Raw genomic sequence first — 21,741 nt, forward strand, 5'->3', positions numbered from 1 at the left:
CGACAGAGGATGCGATGGTTGGATCACCAACTCAATGGACATGAGTTTGAACAAACTCTAGGAGATAGTGGAGGACAGAGGAGCCTGGCATGCTACAGTCCATGGGGTCAAAAAGAGTTGGATGTGACTTAGCAAGTGAACAACAACATTTGTTGAGTGAATGAATGCCTCTGTGCCAGCCCCTTACCTTAAACATCACTCTCCCTCTATGGGTCTCAGTTTCCCCATTTCTGTAGTGGAGAATTGGATTCAGCTGTTGCTATCTCTAAGGTTCTGAGTCTGGAACTGTAGTGGCTGCGACAGCATCTTGACCAGCACTGTCCAATAGAAATATTATGCATACTGCCTATATAATTTCAATTTTTTAGTAGTCATGTTTAAAAAAGGAAAAAGAAACAGCTGAAATTAATTTTAATAAAATATTTTAGTTAACCCCATATACCCAAAACGTTATCATTTCAGCATATAATCAATATAAATATATTGATTAGCATCTTTGTAGTCTTTTTTGCTATTGTTCCAAATCTTTTGAGACCTGGTCTGTGTTTTACACATAAACACCTCTCAGTTTGGACCAGTCACATTCCAAGTGCTCACAGACCACTGCACTGTTATAGCCCAGGTCCAGAAAAAGTGAGGTTAGAGCCAGCTAGAAAGGCCCTACTTCCCTGTCTGTAAAATGGGGCAACAACTCTCATCTCCGGAGGAGCCAAGTGCCTGGTTAGCACACTCTGCCACCAAAGTTGTATTGATCACTGTCTTTTCTCCCTACCTCCTGATAGTTTTTACTGATAAAACAGATGGTACCATCCTACATGACGCTTGTTAGTAGTGGGGAGGCAGTGACCACAACACCAAACTTGCTCCAGAGGCTCCCAGCCCCCCAGCAGGCCATATCCAAGGCATTGTCTCTCCTTCCTGGTAGACAAAGTCCCTGGCCCAGGGTCATGAGGTCACCCGCTCTGGTTCACCCAGCTTAGAAACAGTGGGGGTAGGAAGTCAGTATGGGCTTTGGGGGTTCAGCAGCCTGGACTGCAGAAATCAGATTGGGCCCTTGTTGGCTGTGTGGCTTTGGGCAGATCCCCTAACCTCTCTGGGCCTCAATTGGAGCCCTGGATTTCTTGGTGGGCAGAATAAGAATGTGCAAAGGACTGATAAGGAGAAAAACTTTTTTCTTTGGAGAGAAATTGATATTTGATATTTAGGAACAAAGCATGAAAGTCATCATCATGGGAAAAATGAACCCCATTAGACTCTGACAAAGATTTTAGTTTGCAAATTTTATTTCAAATTACATATGGCAGGTGGGCACCAAATTATGTATGGCAGGCAGGAAGCGATCTTTCCCATGCTTAAGACCTCAAAGGTTTGCATGAAACCCCATTCATTTTCTTCATCTACAGAAGAGAAGCAATTATATCAACCTCCTAGGGTTGTTGTAAGGATTAAACAATGTAATATAATATTACTTTATAAGTTTTATATATATATATATATATATATGTGTGTGTGTGTGTGTGTAATAGCTAACAATTTTGAGTGCTTTCTCTGTACCAGGCAATGTTCTAAGCACAGAAATTGATTTATTTAATCCAAATGATAGTCATACGCATTTTCTAGATGAGGAAACAGAGACATAATAACTTAGTTAAAAAGTTGCACAGCTTGAAAAGCCAGCAGATTTGGACCCAGGCAGCTTGGCACCCGAGCCCATGTTTGTAACCATGGTGGCATCATCCTTCATTAAGAGATGGTGGGCCTGGACTTGAGCATACGGGATCTGGTTGGAGTTGAGCCCAAGGCCCTCTCCCTATCCAGTTGCATCTCTGCAGGGCCTCTCTGCCCCTCCTCCACCGCCTCCTTGCTCCGAGGTGTATCTCTCTGTGAGACTTCCACATAAAACCGCACTCTCGGCAGGACCCAGGGCGCAGCTGCCACATTTGCTGCCTCGCTGCTTTTGAACTGTGTTTTATCTGCACGGAACAAGTGTTCTCACGGCCCGGCGTGGGGGCAGGCGGGAGCCGTGTAGGCTGCTTTGATTGTTTCCTCTTTAGATCTCCATGAGGCACATCTCTTGGTGTCTGCAACTGGCTGGGCTGACGACTGTGCATCTTTGGTCTTTGATGTGTGTCTCTGTGCGGAGGGGAGGGACAGCAACTTGTACACAACAACTGTTGCTTTGGTACCTACAATCGAGGGTAGATTCAGAACTGATTGGAGAGCTCTGCGCAAGCTACCAACTACTTTGAGCCTTGCCTTGCTCACCTCTACAATGGGACTGGTCATGCAGCCTTGGGAATTCTGGGGCTGGTCATCCAATAAGATGACCAGGCATGACTCTGGGCCGAGGTCTGGAATAGAGTAGATGCCCACTGGCTTGTGCTCCCAGCAGCCTCAGATAATCTTGTTCCCTGCTCTTTGCCTGGCCAACTCCTGTATGTTCTCCATCATGGGGCTTCCAGGTTACCCTTTTCAGGAGACTTCTCTTGAAAGACCCTTCTCCTTTCATTCTTCTATGATAACTTTATCCCACCATGGTCACATTTGTCAAAGATGAGGCTGCCATTCAGTATCAGAAACAAGATGCTGAATTCATTGCTGTACTTTGCAAAGTTAGTCTGTCCAAATCAAGCAAGAACTGAGTTTTGTAGGGTTAGAGGAAGCATGGAGTCCTGGGATAGGGGACTTTCAGAAGCAGGAGGTTCTTGAGACAGGCTGACCCCCACCTGTGGACGTGTAGCTATGGTAGTGAGACTGTTAATTTATCTCTTGACTTTCAGAGGCTGGGTGGATGCAAAACTGTCACTGACCAATTAGGACAAGCTTCAGACAAGGCTTTTATTTGCTCCTGTCTTGAGACAGTGGCCAAAGAATGGCCTGTGTTCACTTCTTAGATTTGGAGAATAGGAACATGTTATTCACCCAAGTTTCCCCAAGGGACTGGGGACTTCTTAGGGGCTGTCATTACCGTTACAGTATGCCTGGTGTCTGTACAATGTCAGGCACGTGATAGACAATCACTAGATACTAGTCAATGAACAATGACTGTTGCCCCTTCTGTGACCTCAGAATCCCTTTGCTATTACCTCTTTTCAGGGCCCTGTGACAAACTTTATCATAAACCCTCGGTGTTGGGAGACGTGTTACTCAGCACATTGTAGGTGCTTGGCACCTGATATAAGGGTCTTGACTGATTTCATTTTGCCTCAGCACATTTAAATTAGGTCTTAGACCTAAGACCACAAGTGGGAGTGAATGAGAGGAAGACATGAGGGGGATGGGGTCAAAGTGAAGGGGCTCACCTTCAGCAGAAGGGAGACACTTCACCTATTTAGATTAAAGAAAAGGATGTCAGGAGGGATGTGATGTTAATAAAGTAGGGGAGGGGAGAGAGTTGAGGGGATATCTGATGGCCTCTGTGACACAGGAGACATGGTTCTTTGCAAGACTGAGGGCTACTGGGGCTGATGAGGGGATAATAATCTAGCATATAATAATAAAAGATAATGTTTATTAAACACTTGTCAAAAGTTATCTCCATTATGAAGTATTATGTTATAGAGTATTAGCTCATATCTAATATCTGGTAACAGATATAAACAACTTTATAAGGCAGTAATAATTAACTGCCATCATTACCATTTTACAGGTGACGAAACTGAGGCAAGGAGAAGTTAAATTCAAGGTTACACACAGCTAGAAAGTGTTGGAACCAATACTTCTATTCAAGAATCAATGCTGTTGACTGGGATATCACACCATAGAGGGAAGATGAATTAATTCCAAAGCTATTTTGAGATGGGGACTTTAAGATTGGGCCCAAGAATATGGGTTTATAGAAGCAAGCTGCACTGTTTAAGGTTGGAGTGTGTAGCCAGAAAAAAAAAAGACCTAGGAAGAGTTGGATTTCAGTGGGTAGAGAAAGGGAGGAGGAGGGTGCTCCAGGCTGACGATGGGGAAACATGTGCAAGCTTCAAGGTTCCGGAGGTTTCTGCAGCCTTGACGGGAGCCGAGGCTCAGGGCTGGTTGTCATGCAGGGTCCCAGATGCCAGAGCTAGTGATGTGGAGTCACTGCAGGGTTTTGATCTGAGCAGTGAAATGACTACCAAAAGACTGCTAGTGATAGCTAGGGTGGAAGGAAGATGGATTGGGTGGGAGGAAGCTGAGCAGAAGACTTCTGCTGGTGATTGGATCAGGAAGATGTAGGATGGAAGGGGTCCAGAGTCACCCCAGGGGAACTCTGTAAAAGGTGACATCTCTCATGATGGCCAACCACCAGAGAAAGAGCAGGCTCATCCATGTGTCATGAGTTCAGTGTTGGGTGTGTTAAATTTGAGGTGCGCATGAACCGAATGGGGAAATGTTCAGGGGTAAACTGTGCATTGGAATCTGGAGGTAGTTTGGCTGAAGATGAGTGTTTGAGAGTCGGTGACACGTGGCAACTCTAAGAAGCCACCAGCTCAGTTCAGTTCAGTCGCTCAATTGGGTCCGAGTCTTCGCGACCCCATGGACTGCAGCATATCACGCTTCCCTGTCCATCACCTACTCCTGGAGCTTGCTCAAGCTCATTGTCCAAAGCAAGTGTGAATAGAGGAGAAAATACCAGACTTATCTATCCCACCCACCTTTCAACCCATTCCATCAACCCAGGCATCTCACTCACCCATGCCAATCATCTACTTGTTTATCTTACCCACCATCCCAAGCATCTTCCCGTTACCTGTCTCTTCATCACTCAGCCATCCCAGCTCATTCATCCATCTCTCTCCCTCTCATCTCAGCCACTCATCTGCCCATCCATCCATTCATCCCACCTTCTGATTCCGTCTATCTGACCATTGAGTCATCTCTTTGTTCACCTACTGGCCCATCTGTCCCATTCATTCCCTAAACCACTCATCTCCCCTGCCCATCCATCCATCCATTCATCCCACCCATATACCTCCCACCATCCATCCACTCATCTTACCCATTCCATCTATTTACATCTCTATTTACCACCAGCCACTGGTGACTTTTGAGCACTCAGAATGTGGCTAAGTCTAAACTGAGCCATAGTGGAAGGTAAAATACACACCAGATTTCAAAGATAGTACCAAAAAAAAAAAGACTGTAAACCATCTCATTTATGATTTTTTTGTATTGATCATGCATTGAGATCATAATGTGAATATATTGGGTTAAATAAAATGTCTTTAAAATTAATTTTACCTGTTTATACTTGCTTTTTAGACTGTGGCTACTAGAAAATTTTATATTACACTTGTGGCTTGCTTTACATTGCTGTGGAACTGTACTGACTTCTACCATCCATCATCCACTTATCCATCCATTTATCCATCCATCCTTCCCATCCTCCAGTCCCTCCCTTCCTTCCATCCATCCATCTACGCAGTTATCACATTTGCCCCTTCCACAGATATTTAATTCACATCTACTATGAATCAGTGGCTCTGTGGGCCTTAAGAATAAGGAAACTGAGGATTCAAGCAGTTACAGATCTTGCGTGAGGTTTCACAGATGGAGCTAGCATCATCTGACTTGCAAAAGTCAGGGTGTCTTGCCTTTCACCTTGCCTGCCTATTTGCTAAGCTTGCTTAAAGATAGAAAAGGGATGTATCCTTTTCTTGGGGTATGTGGGACCACACGTTTTGAGGAGAGACAGACCCTTCAGAAGCCTCTCCTTGGTGGCCGTCATGAAAGGGTTATCCTGACACATTCGCTGTTTGCAAAAATGTGGATTCTTTCAGATTCCCAAACTCATTTCCATGACAAAACTCTTGGGAAGAGAAGATGAAGGGCTGGCTTTTGCAGAACAATCTTCCAGCTGTAATGACGACTGAAGATGGCGATGGGAAAAGGAATTATAATTAGAATATGAAATGGGGAAAATTAATCTATTCCAGTCAGTGGTGAGAGATGTTCTCCTGGCGTTTCATGGAAATACTTAGGCCCTTGTCCCCCACCTTCCCACACACACACACATTTTTTTTTCATGTTTTAAAGTGTACAGAAGGTTGTGTGATATGAAAAAAGATTTTTGACTGAGGGATTGAGAAGCTGAACTATGCACAGAATTTAAGTTCTTGGGTGTCTGTGTGTGTCTGCACACGCTCCTGTCATCTGTGTGCACGTTTCCGTGAGTTACACACGTGTTCAGTTGCAGATGGATGGTGTATTTATGCACGTCTGGGCATCCCCTCCCCTCCCTGTGTGCAGACTCTGGGTGCTGTGTACCAGTCATGTAAAGGGTCTGTGCTGTGTGCACTCACGCTTGTGCCCCTGGACACCTCTGTCTGTGATGGTTGGTGTGTGTGTAACTGAGTGCTGTCTTGAACACTCAGTTCATGTTGCATATGTTGTCACTGTGCTAGGCACACTGCGTGCATCACGTCCCTGTGTGTTCATGAACTCACGCAGCGTTGCTGCTGTATGCCGGGTGTCCACGCGGGCGCTTCGGAGCTTTTCTGTGCACGTGGGGGAGGAGGTGGCTCTGCTGTGTCCAGGCTCTGTGACTTCTCCCCTTCGCCCTGGGGGCCACGCCAAGGAAGCCTGGGAGGCTTCGGGGTCCCCTCCCCTCCTTCCTTTCCCGTGAGGGCTCAGAGGTGGTGGAACGCTGGACAGAGGCGGGCAGAGAGCAGAGCCCCCAAACCACCAACTCGGGGCCCTCTCTTCACGGCTGCTTAGCAGCCGGTCCTGAATCCTGCGCTCCAGCGCACCATGCAAAGCTCCCAGAGGGGAACCCAGCGGAGGCTGACCCGGCCTCGCCTTGGGAGCTTCTGCCAAATTCTAGGATTTTCCTTGAAGCAGGAAGCAAGCTTTACTCTTTCACATGGCTGCTCTTTCTTGTGTGAATAAAGGGCAAGTGAATAAACCCACGTGAAGGGGCTCTGATAACCTCATGGGAATCCCCTGCCCAACCCCGGGCACATACACATTAAACCCCTGATTGCTTATGTCTGGGGAGGAGGGCTGCAGCCAGGCCATGATTGCTGCTGCCAAGGAGCTTGCACGCTCGTGGGAGAGACCAAGCCCAAGAAGCAAAGAGACCACCGCTGGGCAGCGTCCCCCTATCCCGGACAACTGTTTATCTTCTCAGCCTGTTTCCTTGGTTTGAAACATTAGTTGCAGTTGTTGTTTTGGTCGCTCAGTCCTGTCCAATTCTTTGCAACCCCGTGGACTGTAGCCTACCAGGCTCCTCTGTCCATGGGATTCTCCAGGCAAGAATGCTGGAGTGAGTTGCCATTTCCTTCTCCAGGGGATCTTCCAGACCCAGGGATCAAACCCCAGTCTCCTGCACTGGCAGGCGGATTCTTTACCATCTGAACCACCAGGGAAGCCCGAAATGTTGGTTGTTCCAAAGATTAGATGAGTTCTTTTATGGAAAGCATTTTGCTCGGTGCCAAGTATATTCATTCATTCACCAAATGAACAAATACTTACCAGGTATTTGTTCATCTCCTGCTGTGCATGGGGGTGGGGGTTAGGGGAGAGAGCAGACCAGGGTGGCTTCATTCTAGCCAGCAGTTAATAAATGGGATATTATACAGAGTTTGGGGCATGTCTTTTAACCTACATTAAAAGATGCCCTGAATTTTTAACATACACCATAGTTTGATGACTATTGCCTTAAAGAATGTTTCAAATATCTTGTTAAATTTAGTCCGTCAGACTTCCCTAGTACACCTGCCAATACAGGGAACACAGGTTTAGTCCCTGGTCTGGGAAGATTCCACGGGCCGTGGGGTGACTAAGCCCGTGTACTGCAACTATTGAGCCTGCATTCTGGGCCTACGTGCCACAACTGCTGAAGCCCGCCTGCCCGGAGCCCGTGCTCGGTGACAAGAGAAACCACTGCAATGAGAAGCCCGTGCACTGCAGCTAGAGAAAGCCCAGCAACAAAGACCCAGCCTAACCAGAAACATCCCAAAGAAAGGCAATGCCAAAGAATGCTCAAACTACCACACAATTGCACTCATCTCACACGCTAGCAAAGTAATGCTCAAAATTCTCCAAGCCAGGCTTCAACAATACCTGAACCATGAACTTCCAGATGTTCAAGCTGGTTTTAGAAAAGGCAGAGGAACCAGAGATCAAATTGCCAACATCTGCTGGGTCATCGAAAAAGCAAGAGAGTTCCAGAAAAACATCTATTTCTGCTTTATTGACTGTGCTAAAGCCTTTGACTGTGTGGATCACCACAAACTGTGGAAAATTCTGAAAGAGATGGGAATAACAGACCACCTAACCTGCCTCCTGAGAAATCTGTATGCAGGTCAAGATGCAACAGTTAGAACTGGACATGGAACAACAGACTGGTTCCAAATAGGAAAAGGAGTACGTCAAGGCTGTATATTGTCACCTTGCTTATTTAACTTATATGTAGAGTCCATCATGAGAAACATTGGGCTGGATGAAGCACAAGCTGGAATCAATATTGCCGGGAGAAATACCAATAACTTCAGATATGCAGATGTCACCACCCGTATGGCAGAAAGCGAAGAACTAAAGAGCCTCTTGATGAAAGTGAAAGAGGAGAGTGAAAAAGCTGGCTTAAAGTTCAACATTCAGAAAACTAAGATCATGGCATCTGGTCCCATCACTTCATGGCAAATAGATGGGGAAACAGTGGCTGACTTTATTTTTCTGGGCTTCAAAATCACTGCAGATGGTGACTGCAGCCATGAAATTAAAAGATGCCTATTCCTTGGAAGAAAAGCTATAACCAACCTAGATAGCATATTAAAAAGCAGAGACATTACTTTGCCAACAAAGGTCTGTCTAGTCAAGGCTATGGTTTTTCCAGTGGTCATGTATGGATGTGAGAGTTGGACTATAAAGAAAGCTGAGCACTGAAGAATTGATGCTTTTGAACTGTGGTGTTGGAAAAGACTCTTGAGAGTCTCTTAGACTGCAAAGAGATCCAACCAGTCCATCCTAAAGGAAATCAGTCCTGAGTATTCATTGGAAGGACTGATGTTGAAGCTGAAACTCCAGTACTTCGGCCACCTGATGCGAAGAACTGACTCATTTGAAAAGACCCTGATGCTAGGAAAGATTGAAGGCAGGAGAAGAAGGGGATGACAGAGGATGAAGTGGTTGGATGGCATCACCAACTCAATGGACATGAGTTTGTGTAAACTCCGGGAGTTGGTGATGGACAGGGAGGCCTGGTGTGATGCAGTCCATGGGGTTGCAAAGAGTCAGACACAACTGAGTGACTGAACTGAAATGAACCAAAAATTAATAAATTTTTAAAAAGATATTTCATTATTATTTAATTATTTAAAAAATTTAGTCCCCCTCCACTTCCCCGATCCCATGGACTATACTAAGTCCATGGAATTCTCCAGGCCAGAATATGGAGTGGTAGCCTTTCTCTTCTCAAGGGGATCATCCCAACCCAGGGATCGAATCCAGGTCTCTCGCATTGCAAGCGGATTCTTTACCAGCTAAGCCACAAAGGAAACCCTCTTTCTTTTAGGACATACATATCAATTATGTGCGATTTTTAGAAAGGTCTAATTTTTATCAAAGAGTAAATATAGGGCCACAGTGATCTATCAGATAGAACCTAGGAGCTTTTGTTGAGAACTCTCTATGCTGCCCAAGTCATAGTCCTGTCCTTGATACCAGTCTTGCCGGGTGTTGGGGGCTTGGGAAACCATCAGGACACAGTTCCAGCCTTCACACTGCTCCACGCTGGGCAGCGGATAGATGTAGAGACAATCTAGGCTGTTAGAGGGACTGAAGGAAGTGAAAGCAATGATGTCCGGAGGAGGTGGCTTCTGAGCAGAGACTTGAAGCCTGAACTCCATGTGGTGGATGAAGCCCTGCATTTGGGGTCATGTCCAGACTCTAGGCATGGCACAGCCTTTTCTTTTGTGAATCCAGCAGTCACTGAAGGACTGTCCATCCCTGTGTTGGGAAGGCACTTGGGTATAAATCCTAATGCCACTGCCCTGATGAAAAGATTGGTCTGGTAAAAGACAACGCAAGTGATGTAGTGGTTGCTTCATTCATTCATTCAACAAGCATTTATTGAGTACCTATCCCGTGTTAGGTGCTAGTCTAGATATTTGGGAGGCATCCAAATATCAGGCAGTGTACAGAAAGACTAAGACCCCTTGGCCTCAAAGGCCCTTCATTTTCATAGGAGAAATCCAACTATGAGCAATGAATGTGGTAAATAAGTAAATTACATAGAAAGCTAGAAGGTGAAGGGGCGATGGAATGATGAGCAAGGGTGAGCAGGGCAAGGGGAGTCGGGTGTGTGGGCTTCGGAGCCGACCGAGGTCAGAGGCTGGTGTCTGAGCCAGTTTGTTATGAAAACCTCTCTGAGCAAAGAGGGTCTGGATGAACTGATGATTGTGGGAGTGTGGGCTTTTCCAACCTCCACACGTACCGCTTGGTGATGTCCATCCAAATTACAGATGCACCCACTGTTGGATGCAGCGATTATTCAGATTAATCCTACAGATAGACTCAGACCCATGCAAAATGACGGATGTACAAAAATATTCACCAGAGCAATGTGAGAATAGCACAAACCTGGAAACAAATCAATTGCCCGTGTGCTCAAGTAGTTCAATATATATGTTACAGCCATGCTAGGGCACACCAGAAGACAAAATTATGATCTGATATAAAACACTTTCCAGGATGTGTTGCTAGGAGAAATATAAGGTGCGAAATGGTGTGTATAGAGCATTGTCATTTATAGAAAAGAAGTGACTCTAATGTGTATGCAGGGACTCTCTCTGAAAGGATGTATGGAAAGCTGGTAGATGCAGTGATTGTCTCTGGAGAGGGGCAGTGGATGCCTGGGAGGTGGGGGCCGGCGACTTTTCCTTCTGTTGCTCTTTGTGTACTTTGGGAATTTTAAATCATGTGAATATAACCTAATAAAAAATTCTTTTCAATTGCAATAAAATGGACAGCTGGTGTTGATACCCCACCCAGATCCCTTTATTGTCCAGCACAGCTGGACAATATTGTCCCCCATCTGCTGGGAAAGTATTAGTTGCTCAGTTGTGTCCGACTCTTTGTGACCCCATGGACTGTAGCCCACCAGGCTCCTCTGTCCGTGGAATTCTCCAGACAAGAATACTGGAGTGGGTTGCCTTTCCCCTTCTCCAAGGGATCTTCCTGACCCAGGGTTCGAACCCCGGTCTCCTGCATTGCAGACAGATTCTTTCCCGTCTGAACCACCAGGGATAGCACAGGCCGAAAATGGCTCACCGCTGGCACAGTTCACTGCAGAAATGTCCTGGGCCAAACGGGGGCCACCCTTCTCAGGTCATGGCTCCCTTTTGTCCCTTAAGTCACAGCCAACGACTGACGTGCATGGGCTACAGAAGCCCCGCCCCTGGCTTCAGGCAGGAACAACTCTGAGGTACCATCCCTGCCCCCGAGCAAGCTTGTGGTGGGATGAAGCTACAGCAAGCCTCCACTGGGGCCCCCTCCTTGGTTCGCTTCTTCCCCTACCCTATTCTGATCCCTCCCTTCCTTACAGGTTATTCCTAAAGCGCACTTCTCAAAGATCACATGCCTTTGAATCCTTGTCTCAGGCTCTGCTTCTAGAGAACCTGATCGCAGACGCTTGTCTCAAGTAAAGGGAACTGGAATGGAGCCAACAGCTTTGCGCTTTCTGGTGCAGCATCCCCAGGAGGGAGGTTTACCTCTGTCTCCCCTTTTGACAGGCATCTCCGGAGTTTAGTCTCCAGCTCAAGGTCACACATCTTGAGAAAGGGGAGCCAGCGGCTCCGGAGCCCCCGCTTCTCCAGCTACACCTGCTCCCTCTTGCAGACATATTTTCCCAAACCCAGCCCTGGCAGCTCTCAAAACCCAGGGTTGTAGTTCCTGTAGCTGGTTTCTACCACAGTCCTCAATGCCTGTGGTCAGGGACGGCCTGAAGAGCAAGGGTAAGGGGACAGAGCCCCTTCGGATGGTAATACCTGGAGGATGAGTCGGGGGCAGGCTGTCCTGATCCCAGGGCTCTGAAGATCTTGGCCTCCCTCCAGCATGTGGAATTCCAGCTCTAGCTGAGTGCCTGATGTCATTTTGGACAGGAGAAATATTTGCATACTTCCAGAGATGGGGCGCTCAGTATCTGACAAAGCAGTCTGTCACATCTCTGGACAAGGTGTAAAGGGCAGAAAGGTATTCCTCTCTGTATCCTACTGTGATGAACCCAAGCCATGAAGGTCATGGAATAAGGACGCCTCCTTCTACCCTAGAGAGAGCTCTGCTGAAACAGAGACTGGGCATCTTGGGTTCAGTCTTTGCTCCTCCAGCTTCCAGTCTTTTCCCCTCAGTACTAGAGTCCCCTGACCTCCTTGGGCTTCTCCTGGGCCCTTCTGGAGAACATTTTCATCAGAGCTGCCTCTCTGTTTCTCTGTTCCAGTTTGATGGTGAGAGTGCCTACGTGGGGATGAGTGACGGAAACCCAGAGCTCCTATCAACCAGCCAGGTGGGTGCCCAGCCTCCCTTGGGCTGCTGGAGCTGAGCTGCTCTCAGGGTGGGGTGGCAGGGGTGCAGAGCTGGAGGCATAGCCCCCTACTGTCCCCTCTCAGAATGATCAAGGATATAAATTGGTTGTAACATCTAATTGTTAGGGCCTTCGCTGGTGGTCCAGTGGTTAAGACTCTGCACTTCCGATGCAGGGTGCATGGGTTCAGTCCCTGGTTGGGGAGCTAAGATCCCAGGTGCCTTGTGTGCAGCAAAAAATTTTAAAAAATTAAAAAAACAAAAAAACATCTAATTGTTAAGAAGCCTGTCTAAATCATAAATGTCATTGTTCTTCTACTGGTAACTTTCCAAATTAGACTATAATTTTTTAACAACAACAAAAAAAAGAAAGCCTTTATAAGCTTTTTTGAACCAAGTCTATAAACTTCTGATTTTTTTAGAAAGCAACGTCGATTGAGTTTTCCTTCAAATGGACAAACTGGGACTGTAGTGTTTCCTGTAAATCAACTACCTGGGTTGAAAACTTGATAAAACTCGAAATGTGTTGTCTGCGCTCTCCACGCACAGAGGGGAGATTTTCAGCTGCACCAAATATACATGTCACATGGCCCTGGTGGCCCTGCCTCTTACCACAACACAGCACCCATGGGGACAGGCGCTGGTGTTTAGGCGCTAACACCCATACATCAGCATTCAGGGTTCTCCTGCCCACCTGGAGTTGTCTCATGCTCTGGGGAGGGTTGTAGACGTGGAGGAAAGGGAGGAGAGTGGAGGCTTCCTGTGCAGTTTTTCTTGGTGGGGACAGAAGCTGAGTCATCCCAGGGAAGACCAGCCCTGGCCCCAGTCCAGCCCCCCGTGAGTCCCAGACACCAGTTGGACAGATTTTCCACTACTAGCCTGGTCTCTGAAAATTAAGGTCTCTCTCAGCCAGGAGCATCCTCACTCTAGACTCAGATGCCACAGAGGGTCCTCACTGAAGTCTGGGACCCCAAGGAGGGTCCTGCAAAGATCCTAGAAGATGCTTCCCAGTGGTACCTCCTGGGTGGCAGCAGCTTGGGGTGCTGGATGGAGGGCGGAGGGATTTCATAGCCATTGACCAACTTGATGGATCTGGGAGACAAGCCTGTCCCTGGAGCTGCTGTGGCCTCTCTGGCTGTGTAATCGTGGCAGTCATGGCAGTTGGGTGGCTGGGATCACATTTTCCAGTTGGAGAAACAGAAGCCTATTAATTCACAAATATTTATGTGCCCTGCTACGTGAGAGGTTCTATTGGGGACACAGATGAGAAAGACATGGGCTTGTGGCTCTTGGGGAACACTACTGACAAGAAAAGAGACTACGTCTCAGCGTGGTGTGGAAACTCTGTTACAGGGCGCTGGAGCCCACACCCACCCCGACCCCCACCTCACCCCCCAGCAACTGTAGCAAGGCGCCTGTGGGCCCACATGTCATCCCCTTCTCTGGTCTGTGACCATGTGAGCACCAGAGGGGCTGCTGAAAAGCTGCCTTTATATTGCACTGACAAGCTGCAAGAACTGCTGGGTAAGACTCCAGTTCTGGAAATGCCAATTTTGGAAGAAATCACAGAAGTCATTTAATTGTCCATAAGCCACTAGGAAATGTGGTTGGTTCAAAAACCAGAGCTTACTCCTGAACCTCTTATCTGAGTCCTTTCACAGTGTTTCGATTTGTTGTTCCTCAGTCGTGTCTGACTGTTTGTGACCCCATGGACTGCAGCACACCAGGCCTCCCTGTCCTTCACCATTTCCTGGAGCTTACTCAAACTCCTGTCCATTGAGTCGGTGATGCCATCCAACCATCTCGTCCTTTGTCGTCCCCTTCTCCTCCTGCCTTCAATCCTTCCCAGCATCAGCATCTTTTCTAACGAGTCCACCCTTCGCATCAGGTGGCCAAAGCTTTGGATTGCTAACATCCTGACTCAGAACTATTACGCTGGAGTCTGCTCTGGCTCGGTCCCTAGTGGAGAGGGTTGGTACTGCACTTCCGCCGGGAAGGGCAAGTGGGCCTCAGGAGCTCTGTGTCTGCTCGAGGCTTGGGCAGAAGGGCACCGCCCCACGAGGGGGAGCTGCAGGACAAATAAATGTGGTTATTTCAACTGGCTTTCAGGACAGCTTTGAGAAGTGTCGTGAAAAAATAAGACATTTCATAGAACAGGCGACTGAGGCTCTGGGATGTTGACTGACTCCGCCAGGGAGTGGTAGAGACGGAATGTGAATCTGCACGGCTGGGACTCAGAGCTTCGCGTTACCTTATTGTGTTTGTGGAGAGCTCCGTTCCCACCTCAAGGCTATTGTCAACTTGCTTCGGCCTAAATGTCTCTTCCTTAGAGCCCTCTATGTGAGCCCCGAATCCAAGTAGGTCCCTTCTCCATAATTGTCTTTCATGGTACCACGTCCTTTTAGTTCACAGCGTTTGTTACTGTGGTTTTTGCTTATTTGTTTAATGACTTGTTTAACATCTGATTTCCAACTAGACTGTGACCTCCCTGAGGGAAGGATCTGGTCTCCCTTATTCTTTGTTGTGCCTTCCTGATGGGCCATGCTGCCTGGCACAAAGGAGGCATTCGGGAAACATGTATGTAATGAATGCATTCCTTAACAGTGGAACAATGTGGTTGGACCCCCTAACGGTCCTTCCTGGTCTCATGCACTGTCACTCAGAGTCTCCCCAACTTAGAACTTTATAAAGGAGACATCAGGATTCCCAGAGTCCATATGGTGGCGTGAGCTAACCTTGACGTGAGCAGCCTTAGCAATTACAGTCTAGACTTCTTAAAGTGTATCGATTAGCTTTTGCTACATAACTTGCACACCCCACCCCCCAAACTTAGTGGTTTAAAACACAAATATTCATCTAATTCATGACTCTATGGCTTGGAAGTTTGGTTGAGTTCAGCTGGGTGGCTCTTCTGGTCATGGCTAGGATCATTTAAGTGCAACCGTCAGCAGCCAGGTAGGCTGTTGGCTAATTGTTATGGGGGAATCCCTTCTACTTCAGATGGTCTCTCCTGCTCCAGCAGGCTAGACCGAATTTGTTTACCTGGTGGGAGAAGGGTTCCCAGAGCAGCAAGAGCCAAAGCTGCAAGACCTCTTGAAGTCTGGCATATGACTACTTCTAGCACAGACTGTTGATCAAAGCAAGTCACAGGGTCAGTCTAGAGTCAAGGAATGAGAAAATAAACTCTGTTGATGGGAAGCACTGCAAAGTAATATGATCTTTTAACAAACTGTCACATATGGGAAACATGTGGGATGTAGTACATGCTAATTTTACTTAAAAATAAAAATAAGACCTGCAGCTCCAGTGGTTTGGTAGGGTTCCACTGACCTCTAGTTCTTTTTGTTTATTGAAGTATAGCTTATTTATGTTGTTGTGTTAGTTTCAGGTGTGTAGAAAAGTGATTTGGTTATTTTATACATACATACACACATATATATGTGTATATATTCTTTTTCAGATTCTTTTCCATGATAATTTATTACTAGCTATTGAATATAGTTCCCTGTATTATACAGTAGGTCCTTGTTGTTTATCTATTTTATATATAGTGTGTGTATCTGCTAATCCCAAACTCCTAATTTATCCCTCATTCCCCTTTCCCCTTTGGTAACCTTAAATGTGTTTTCTATGTCTGTGAGTCTATTTCTGTTTTATAAATAAGTTCATTTGTGTCATTTTTTTATATTCCACATATAAGTGATATCATATGGTATTGTCTTTGTCTGGCTTACTTCATTTTAGAGTGATGTTCTCTAGGTCCATCCATGACAATGCAAGTGGCAATATTTCATTCTTTTTTATCACTGCATAGTATTCATTATATATATATGCATATATATAGATACATATATACACACCACATCTTCTTTATCTGTTCATCTGTTGAATAGATGAAGGACATCTATTGAATAGGACAAGGCCTATAATTCTTAATGCAAAAGTTCTGTGTCTTTCCTTCCAGTCTTTTCCCTGGAATGCTTGCTTGAACCCACACATGCACATTTGTACATGAGAACTAGCCATGGTGTGTGGTCTTATCAACCGTAAGAATTGTATTGTCCTGGTTATCAAGGGATGGACATAAACATGTGGGCAAGCAAAGGCCTCATAGCTAATAGAGGATTCAGAGGATAAACACTTGCAATGGCATGAAATGCATTTTATAAATATGTTATAATAATTGTATTTATATGTATAAAATAAATTGTTTTTACATTGTATTATTATAAATACAACTGTATTTTATAAATACAGTTAAATACAAGTGACATCTATTTACCAAATGTTTATTGGGCACTTATTATGCATAAAAGCTCTATGTGTAAGATGTTTCCTTCCAGAAAGTCCAATTTCATCATGTTAAAAACCTTGCTCTTTAAGGTAACCTTCTCCTGAAACATGGTATTCCTTATCTCTGTAGCTGAGACAGAGGCTCCTAGAGGATGTATGTTAGCCAACTGTGTCCCCTCGTAAAACCTTTCAAACTGGTTCTCATAGCTTGACGTTTCTTTTGTAAATGCATGCTTCATTGTTTGCTTTTTTGCAAGTCTACAAAATTCCTGCATAGCAGCTTTAGTTTCCATATATTATCCCTTTTCTTCCCTCCCTTGAGGACCTTGAGTTTCTTTGCTACCAGACTTTACTGGATGGTCTGAGCCTGAGATGCAGTAGTCAGACATAATTTCTGGCCCATCAGTAGTTTCTAGGGGTGGCAGGCCTGATAGAGACCAGCTCTTCCCCATCCTGAGAGGATACCCCATTGAAGAGTTACAGGGATTGATTGTTCCTGGTCAAGTGACCCAGAAAGAGTTGCCCCCTTCCTGCCTGGGATGAGAGTGAGGAGGAAAAGAACTGGGCTTGGGTCTTAGCAGACCTGAATTCAGATTTCCATATACCAGATTTCCAGATTACCAAAAATTCCAGATTTCCCATATACCAGCCAAATGACCTTATTAATTTATGTCAGCTTTCTGTCCAGTGGGAGAAATAATGCCTCTCTCCTAAGGCAGCAGTTCCCATCGTTTGGGCACAGTTTCCTGAAAGACAGTTTTTTCACAGATAGTGTGGTGGTGGTGGTGGTGGGGGCAGTAAGGTTTGAGATGATTCAAGAACATTACATTTATTGTGCACTTTATTCTTATTATGATTACATCAACTCCACCTCAGGTCATCAGGTTGGGGACCTCTGCCCTAAGATGTTTTGAGAACTAAATGAGGTGTGTGATGTGGATTCTACTGGTACCTCCCCCGCGGATTCCCTTCACCTGCCCAAGACATCCATTACCCAGGTGTTGTGAGTTGGCTTTTACCTGTTCAGAGCTGCCCCTTCCCTAGAGAATTCTCTGCCAAACAGGGACCATGAGTCAGGAAGGGGAATGGGAGAGGTCTAGAAGGCCATGCCCCTTGTCCCTAGAGGGACCAGCTGGGCCACTCCCCATGGAGTTCTGGGCAACTCCAGCTGAGACGGCATCCTTCCTCCCTCAGCTCCATCCTCTCCGCCCTGTCCTGCTTCCCTCCCTCCCCTTCGCTAGAGTCACTTCTCAGTAAGTCGCTCTCATGGGAATCCCCATCTCAGTGCCACTTCAAGAGAACCTAACCTAAGAGAGGATGTAAAGTACCAGTGTTCAAAAAAAAACTAACTGTGTCTTCTTTTTATTGTTTTTATTACCGTAAATAATGCTTTGGTCACAGGAGGTGAGCCTCTGGTCACTTCTTGTGCTCATTTACGGCTCTCTGCCTCTGTGTGCAGTGTTTCCTCTGATGGGAATCCCCTGGCCACTCTCACCCAGCGAATACCTGTTTGTTCTTTCAGGGCCATTGGAAGTATCACCTCCTCGTTACAGCCTCCCTGGCTGTGGGTAGTTTTCCAGTCTTGTGCCTGTCAATACCACTTTTTGACTGAAGTATATTGATTTATAATGTGTTACTTTTCATTGTGCAGCAAAGTGGTTCGGCTATATATGTACATATATGTTTTTTCATATTCTTTTCCATTATGGTTTATTACTGCCTATTGAATATAGTTCCCTGTGCTGTCCAGTATGTCCTTGTTGTTTATTTTATATATAGTAGTTTGTATCTGCTAATCCCAGACTCCTAATTTATCCCTCCCTCACCCCAGTTCCACTTCGGTAACCGTGTCTGTGAGTCTGTTTCTGCTTTGTAGGTAAGTTCATTTGTATCATATTTTAGATTGCACATATGAATGATAGCATACGGTATTTGTCTTTCTCTTTCTGACTTAGTATGATCATCTCTAGGTCCATCCATGTTAGTGCAAATGGCATTATTTCATTCTTTTTTATGGCTGAGTACATACATGCCACATCTTCTTTATCCATTCATCTGTCGATGGACGTATCGGTTGCTTCTTGGCTATTGTGAACAGTGCTGCTGTGAACATTGGGGTGCATGTATCTTTTCAAATTAGAGTTTCTTCCAAATATATACCCAGGAGTGGGATTGCTGGATCATATGGCAATTCTATTTTAGTTTTTTTAAGGAACCTCCATACTGTTTTCTGTAGCAGCTGTGCCAATTTACATTCCTACCAACAGTATAAGAGCATTCCTTTTTTTCTCCACACCCTCTCCAGCACTTGTTGTTTGTAGATGTTTTGATGATAGCCATTCTGACCAGTGTAAGGTGATACCTCACTGTAGTTTTGATTTGTATTTCTCTAATAGAGATACCGAGCATCTTTTTTATGTGCATATTGGCTATCTATAAGCAGCAGTTCTGCTAAATATTTCAGACTTTGTTTTAAGAATTATTGAAAGAGCTTGTGTATATGTTTGTATGTGTGTGTTAGAGAGAGAGAAAACTGGCACATGACTACTTCCAGCGTAATTTAGTAGTCAAAGCAAGTTACTAGACTTTGTTAGTGAGAGACAGAGAGAGACTTGAGATTGAATGATGTGATCAGATTTGCAGAGGGCTTAAAAATTCTCAATGGCAAGATTGGATACAGGAATACCAAATGGGAGGGTGTGGTAATAGTCAAAGTGAAGAATGATGTGTTGTCCTAGACTGTGTAGAGGCAGAGGAGATGGGAAGAAGTGGATGGATCTGAAATGTGTTTTGGAAATAAAGTTGGAGGGTCTTGATGATGATGAATGCAGAGGGAGAGAGAGATAAAGGAGTAAAGGATGACTCTTAGTCTTCTGTGATGAGTCTGTTTTCCGGCACAATGGCACAGTTTTCTAAGTTGGAAATCGTCTGGGGAGATGCAGGTTTGATAAGGCCAGAATTGGATGTGTTACATTGGAGATGTCCATCCAAGTAAAGATGTCCAAGTACGTAGATGCTTATACAAGTCTGAAGCTTACGGTGGAAATGAATTTGAAAGTCTTTTGCCCAGGGTATTAAAACCTTGAGAGGATGAAATTTACGGAGGGAAAAGGGAGTGAGAAGACCAGAGGGCAAGTGATTCTTGAAGTGTTGAGGTCTAACATTTGAAAGCAAAACAGAGGAGAAGACACTGTGAAATAGGTTGAAAATCAATGGCTGGAGAAGTAGGGACCGTGGAGTCTTAGAAGCCAAGGGCAGGGTTCAAAGAAGGAAGGAGGAGATCTGGGGAAAGGTGCTGTTGGGCCCAGCCACTTCCCTATCAAAAGATAAACTTTAAATAAATTAAAATTTTAAATGTACTCAAGAAAACCATAAAGGCACTAGAAAAAAGTCTTTGCAGTACACATTACAACTTTGGAGTAGGAAAAGTGTTTCCATGACTCAGTCTTAAAAGAAAAGGCATCAAAATGTTGACCATAAATTGAAATGAAGCACAACTTCGGCATCACCAAAATACCATGAGTCAAGTCAAAAGACAAACAAAAAACTGGGCAAGAATGTTTTCAACTTATGATATAGTGAAAGGACTGATTTCCCTTCATATATAAAGAGTTCCTAGAAATCAATTCAAAACCCAGTGAGCAATAGTTTACAGATAAATAAATATAAATGGATATTAAATATATGAAAAATGCTAAAATTAGTGCATGAGAGGAACAAAACTAACATTTTCACCTATTAGATTGGCAACAATCCAGAGATTTGATAACAAACTCTGCTGGAGCCCATAGGGGGAAAGAGGCACTTTTATACATTACTGAAAGGAGAGTAAATTGGTATAACCCTTATGGAAGGCAAATTGGTAGCATCTATCAAAATTAAAAATGCATCAACCTTTATCCTAGGAATTCATTTTTTGGAAATATACCCTACAGATATATCTGCATACATGAGAAATGATGTATTCAAGCTTATTCATTTTTGCACTGTTTATAATGGCAAAAAATTGGAAAAAAAATCAAAAGTTCAGTAACATGGGACTAGTTGCAGAAATTATGTGCATCTAGCAAATGGAATACTGTGTGGTTGTAGAGACAGAATGAGGAAACAGAAGTGATAGAATTCTTTAGACACATTACTTACTGAAAAAAGCAATGAACAGTAAGTATAGTATATTACCATTTATGCTGAAAGTGTAGTAAGAATGTATGTTTCTGTGTGTTTGTATAACTCTGGAAGGATATATAAAAGTGAAAGTGTTAATCACTCAGTCGTGTTTGACTCTTTGCAACCCCATGGAATGTAGCTCACCAGGCTCCTCTGTCCATAGAATTCTCCAGGCAAGAGTGGGTAGCCATTCCCTTCTCCAGGGGATCTACCCAACCCAGGAATTGAACCTAGGTCTCCTACATTGCACACGATTCTTTACAGTCTGAGCCACCAGGGAAGAATATATAGAAACTAGTAAAAGTGCCTTTGTACCTTGTATGTGTGTGTTATGGTTATTGGGTAGACAAGGTAGACAAGGATAACAAAGAGAGTTTTCACTGTACCGTTTTACATTTTGGGGGTTTTCAACCATGATGACTTATTATCACTTCAAAAAGTTAAATAAAATTTAAACAAGAAGAAGCAGAAGGTCCATGCTTCTGAAGGGTTGGTTGGGGAAGGAGTTGAGATTCATTTGATGGTTTTAGCAAAGAGAAAGTCACCCTGGATCTCAGAAGGACCAGCTCTGATGTGTAGGGGATGTCCTGCCTGTCCCAGGGTGGATGGAGGAGGGAGTATGAGGTGAGGACGTAAATGGTAAGTCTAGATAGTGTGTGAGAAGTCTAGTGGGGAAGGCAAGAGCAAGGACCATAGCTCAAATGAGATGAGGACTCCTTAGAAGGGGTTGTTTTTTTTACGAAAAGAGAATCTTTAGAATTAATATCAATAGAAGGCATCTAGGAGAAAGGG

At 44.9% G+C, this 21,741-nt stretch overlaps 1 protein-coding gene across 8 annotated transcripts in view; it reads left to right on the forward strand.

Annotated features, from left to right (window-relative positions):
* The window catches only part of TOX2 (TOX high mobility group box family member 2), a 148,305-nt gene that overhangs the window by 46,615 nt on the left and 79,949 nt on the right, over positions 1–21,741 (forward strand). For 7 of the 8 annotated variants that reach the window (XM_070472670.1, XM_070472671.1, XM_070472672.1 and 4 more), the window contains exon 2: positions 12,407–12,472. The exons of the other annotated variant lie outside the window; for it this stretch is intronic. In XM_070472670.1, the coding sequence (XP_070328771.1) occupies positions 12,407–12,472 (66 nt within the window). The remainder of the gene's footprint in view (positions 1–12,406; positions 12,473–21,741) is intronic. 8 annotated transcript variants of the gene reach the window in all.

The sequence above is a fragment of the Odocoileus virginianus genome, chromosome 9 (genome assembly GCF_023699985.2).
Source record: "Odocoileus virginianus isolate 20LAN1187 ecotype Illinois chromosome 9, Ovbor_1.2, whole genome shotgun sequence".
Classification (NCBI taxonomy): Eukaryota; Metazoa; Chordata; class Mammalia; order Artiodactyla; family Cervidae; genus Odocoileus; species Odocoileus virginianus.